The sequence below is a fragment of the Penaeus japonicus genome, unplaced genomic scaffold (genome assembly GCF_977035675.1).
Source record: "Penaeus japonicus unplaced genomic scaffold, GWHDUDI00000001_assembly GWHDUDI00000029, whole genome shotgun sequence".
Taxonomy (NCBI): Eukaryota; Metazoa; Arthropoda; class Malacostraca; order Decapoda; family Penaeidae; genus Penaeus; species Penaeus japonicus.
Window position 1 is genome coordinate 13,789,388 of NW_028234431.1, and position 5,000 is coordinate 13,794,387.

General features: G+C 50.5%; 1 protein-coding gene across 2 annotated transcripts in view; it reads left to right on the plus strand.

The window, feature by feature from the left end:
* The first annotated feature begins 829 nt into the window (after positions 1-829).
* LOC122254893 (uncharacterized) overlaps positions 830-5,000 on the plus strand; it is a 79,861-nt gene continuing 75,690 nt past the window's right edge. The window contains exons 1-3 of one of the 2 annotated variants that reach the window (XM_043018753.2): positions 830-965; positions 3,054-3,234; positions 3,465-3,726. In XM_043018753.2, the coding sequence (XP_042874687.2) occupies positions 3,073-3,234; positions 3,465-3,726 (424 nt within the window). In that variant the 5' untranslated portion in view covers positions 830-965; positions 3,054-3,072. The remainder of the gene's footprint in view (positions 966-3,053; positions 3,235-3,464; positions 3,727-5,000) is intronic. The other variant, XM_043018760.2, reaches the window with a different exon arrangement.

Sequence of the window (5,000 nt, forward strand, 5' to 3'; positions counted from 1 at the left end):
TTTCAAAACTAACCTCTGAACAAAGCCAGAGGAGAGATTGCAGTAATCTGTTTACGGGAAAACACGAGACTCGAGAGAAGCAGGCAGATGCAAGCACAAGTTCCTGGACATCTGTCGAATGGTGTTTCTCCTGGAGAAAACGCGGCGCCTCTGTTGAGTGACGAGGGCCCACCTCCCCGCGGTCACCATACACCATAATAACCCGTTGTGTAAAGTCACATCTGGATAATTTTCCTCTCACCACACATCATACAGTTCCATTGGATAATTTCCCTCTCACCATATACCATAAAGTTCCCCTGGATCATTTCCCTCCATCCATACACCATAAAGTCCCCGTGGATAATTTCCCTCTCACCATACACCATAAACTCCCTCTAGATAATTTCCCTCTCACCATACACCATAAAGTCCCTCTAGATAATTTCCCTCTCACTATACACCATAAAGTCCCTCTGCGTAATTTTCCTCTCCTTAGCGGTGAGAAGTGTCTCGTTGCAAAGGATGACTACCCCTCCTTCCCTCGAAACGTACGCTGAAGGAGCACTACCGCGCGACATATGCAACAGCAATACACCGTGTGACACCTCCCCCCCCCCCTCTCCCCTTTGCAGTATCTGAATTACCCCGGTGTTGATCTTTCGCATTGGCATTGTCACGGCTTTGCGGAGTCATCGCGCAGATGTGGCGGTTTTGGCGGTGCGTGCGCGACGGGTGGCCGGTGCAGTTATGAATGTTTCAACGGAGAGTCTTGTGCAATATCTCTCTGCTGCTTATTCTTGATATTTCGCTCGATCTAACTCTTCATGTTTTCTCTCTCCACAGAATCTCCACAGAAGAAGGACAAGAAGGGAAGGATAACGATCGAAGAGACTCCTGCAAAAGACGTCCCTTGCGTGAAACATGGTGACTCCTCCGCCGCCGAGAACTGCAGCCACGTACTAGGCCAAGACGGGCAACTGAGGGTAGGTTTCCAGACAGAGGATGGGGGAAGGGAGCAGGGAGGGAGGGAGGGAGCAGGGAGGGAGGGAGGGAGGGAGGGAATGAATTGACGGAAAGGAGGGAAGGGTAGGAAAAAGGAAGATAGGGAAGGAGCGAGGAAAGGGTGGAGAGGGAGAGAGAGGGTAGGGGGAAGGGAGGGAAAGAGTAAGTGATGGAGTAAAGAAGAGAAGGAATGAAGAAAGGCATTGGGAGGGAGGGAGGGAGGGGGAGAGGGGGAGCCAGAGGGAGAAAGTGGTAGAGTGAAGGAGAAGGGGAATGAGAGAGGGAGGAAAGGAGATTGATTGATTGAACAATTGTTTATTGATATAAAGTTATACATCAAAAGGACCCATCATCATGCTTCTTCGTGCAAAAAAATATCCCTCATATCTTCTGAATAACCCCAGCCTTAATCATCCAGAGCACTTAATCAGTGTCCTTATTTCTCAATTTCGAAAGCCCTGAAGGCGTGGACAGTCTTAGACACAGTGAGCGAGAGAAAGTAATTCCTCCCTCTGACAGATCTGACATGAAGAAGGGCTGACCACCTCCAAACTCCCAATAGCATACTTATATCCTAGTCGAAAATCTCATGAGAATTAAGTCCTCGAGGGTAGGAGAGAAAGAGGAGAGAGAGAGAGAGAGAGAGAGAGAGAGAGAAGGGAGAGAGAGAGAGGGAGAGAGAGAGAGAGAGAGAGAGAGAGAAGGGAGAGAGAGAGAGGGAGAGAGAGAGAGAGAGAGAGAGAGAGAGAGAGAGAGAGAGAGAGAGAGAGAGAGAGAGAGAGAGAGAGAGAGAGAGAGAGAGGCAAGAGGAGAGGAGAGAGAGAGAGCTTTTGAAACAGATATAGAGAGAAACAGATAGAGACAGACAGACAGACAAATGAATGAAGAGGGTAAGACGGAAAGGTACGGGGAGGGGGGGGGGTGCAAAAGGGTCACGAAGGTGAAGACACCCTGGAGACACCCAAGGCTCGGGGGTCAAATTCTTTTATAGTTCCCTAGGTTGTTAAACTCCCGAAATACAGCTTTTGGGCGCGGATGATTCCCGGTTGTCGTCTGAAGCGGTGTCATACGGGCGTGAGTGACGAGGTGAGAATGGCCCTCTTCATGTCGAGATGACACTGTGCCCCGTGCGTGCCTCGTTATTGAAGCTCTGAGGACCGTGTTTAGTGTGGTTTGCGCCCGGGGTGTCGTGTTAGGGTGATTTCTGCTTTCAGTCTTAATGTGGTGTTGTTACGGTCGTGCTTGTTCGAGGACTGATATAGGGAAGAGGAGGAGGGAGGGGGAGGAGGGGGTAGAAGGGAAGGGGAGGGAGGAGGAGGTGGGAGAAGGGGAGGGGAGGGGAGGGAAGGGTTGTGGGGAGTGAGAGGGAGAGGGAGGGTGGGCGGGGAGGCGAGGGAGTGGAATTGGGAATGAGGAAGGGAGAGGGAGTTGTAAGGAGAGGACGTGAAAGAGGAGAAGGGGAAGAGGGAGATCAAGGGGTTGAGAGAGAGAGGAAGGGAAGAGCGAGAGGGAGGGGGGGTAGGGGTGGAGAGAAAGAAGAAAGGGGGTGGAGGGTAGAGAGAATGTGAGTGAAAATGAGAGAGAAAGAGAAAGAGAAAGAGGAGAGAGAGAGAGAGAGAGAGAGAGAGAGAGAGAGAGAGAGAGAGAGAGAGAGAGAGAGAGAGAGAGAGAGAGAGAGAAAGGGAGAGAAAGAAAAAGAGAGTGAGAAAAGCAAATGTATAGGGATAGAAAGTCATGGGAGTTTATTTAAGTTACCGGATTATTATTATTTTACATCTTCCTCTACGGAAATGAATTTTGTTTCCTGTGGCTCTTTTCTGTCTGGTTTCTTTTCTGTGCAAAGAGAAATTCGACAACTTTTTCATGAACCAGAAAGTAATCCTAAAAATGCTGATAACGACATAATCAGGGATATATATATAAGAAAATAGGAATATACTCTTATTAGCAATGGCAGTGAATGCTGTTGTTAGAAGTTTCTATTTTTTTTCTTTAAATGAAATATCGAAATCATTATATGAACATGATTACTAAAGAATACCCTCATTTCTTTCTCTTCCGCGCCACAGCCGGGGTCCCTGTGGCAGAATGCGCCTGTTCAAGCGACGGAGCAGCGACCCCGCCCCCCGCCTCGTATCCCTCTCCCCTCTCACCTCCGAGTACGCCCACGCCCCCGCCCAAGCCCCCGGAGATGCCTTCGCGGACGCCTGTGTCGCCCGCCCGCCCGCGCCCACGCCTCAGCCAGCTCAGGTAAACGCGTATTTTTCTGTTTTTTTGTCTGATTTTGCTTAGTGGGTTTGATGTTATTAGCATTATGGTGTTAGTAAAGACTAGGAATAAGAAAGATGAAATAAGTTGCCAGACACTGCTCCTCTGCAACAGAAATATATATCTTATAACCACGCACGTTTCGCAGCCACGCTTTTTCCGCTTCAGGATATATTAAACATGTCCCCCCCCCCCTCCCCTCCACACGCCAGCAGGAGGACGGCGAGGAGATCTACGCGACCGTGGACGGCGACGACGGCGACGATGACTGCGAGGAGGCCATCTACTCCACCGTGGACGAGGTGCGCGGCTGCTCCTCCACGCCCTCCATCATCTACTCCAGCGGGAGCATCTCGAGTGCGGGCGTGGTGAGCAGTTACTACACGGCAGTGCCGGCTCTGGTCGTGGAGGAGGTCGTGGGCGGCCGCGTGCCTGACGACGCCGCGGGAGGGGCCGGAGGAGGCGTCAAGAAGGGTAAGTCACGTCTGCCTTGAGTCGCTCTCTCTCGGGCCGCGTCGCTAGTCGCCCTGGGGCTTCTGGCGCCTCTGTGCCCTCCGGGATTTCTCTCGTAAATGGAAATTAGCCCGATCCTCTGTGACGGATTGCAGTCTCAGCGATTCCGCGATGTCCTTTCTCTGATCAGACAGAAGTTTCCTGATGGATCGACAAAGAAACAAAAAACAGGGCGGGCGCTTTCCTGGTCTTGCTCGGGCCTTGTTTACGGCTGCGCGGTAATTGGATAATAAGGGTTGTTTGATGATTTCGTCAGTATTTGCTGTCCCCGAGGTGAGTGCTGAGAGGAGCCAGGCCGGCGATATTTGTTCCCGCTCTGCCGATACGGCCCAATACTTTCCAAAAGAGAAAACTTCGAGTGCAATTTGGCCAAGCGCACACGAGATGATCGTAACAAGGACCGTTTACGATCCGATTTCACGAACTAATTACTCTTGAACTTCGACCAATTATCGAGATTCCTCCACCTACCCCCTTGATCCCCTTAGCCCCCCCCCCCCCCGCACTCAAACTCGCACTCCTTTCCTCGCCTTCTCCTCCTCCACTCTCTCTCCCCCGCACACTCGCCCTCGTCCGATGGTTTACCCTCCTCTCCGAAATGTGTTTGCATACTTCGAACGGCCGCTCGCCCTCCGTTTTCTCCAGTGCTCGGAGCGGCGTGGTACGTTCACTGCCTTAAACTACGTACATACGCTGAGTGACTGGCAGAATTTGCGGATGGAGGCGAAGGAGACAAAATGACGAGGAAAATAGGAACGGTTACGGTAGATTGTCGAGGTAGATTGGAAATTTTTCCCTTCCCCCTTTTTTACCCTCGGTCGGGGCGGAGTGAGAATGTCTCTTTTTTTTTACGAGTCGAAGAAACAGGATTTGCTACTCCCGTGTGACCCCATGTATCTTTTTTTCTTTTTTCCTTTTTTCTCTCGCTCAAACGACCTTGTGAACAATGCTGAATCTCACATAGATAAAGAGTCTATCCCGGTATATGTCTCCCCATGTCAGATTATATAAAAAAAAAAAAAAAAAAAAACGAGAATGGCGCGTTAATTTTGGCGTCGTGGGGAGAGGAAACTGGTTCACACGAGGCATGTGGGTCATCCAGGGGGAGCGCTTATGCATGCACACACAACACTCAAATTCTGATTATCTGGAGGGGGAAATGCTAAATCACAGCAGCGACGGAAGTATTTAGTCATGTGCGTCTCTTCAAGATCGTATGCTGTCATTTGGGTTGC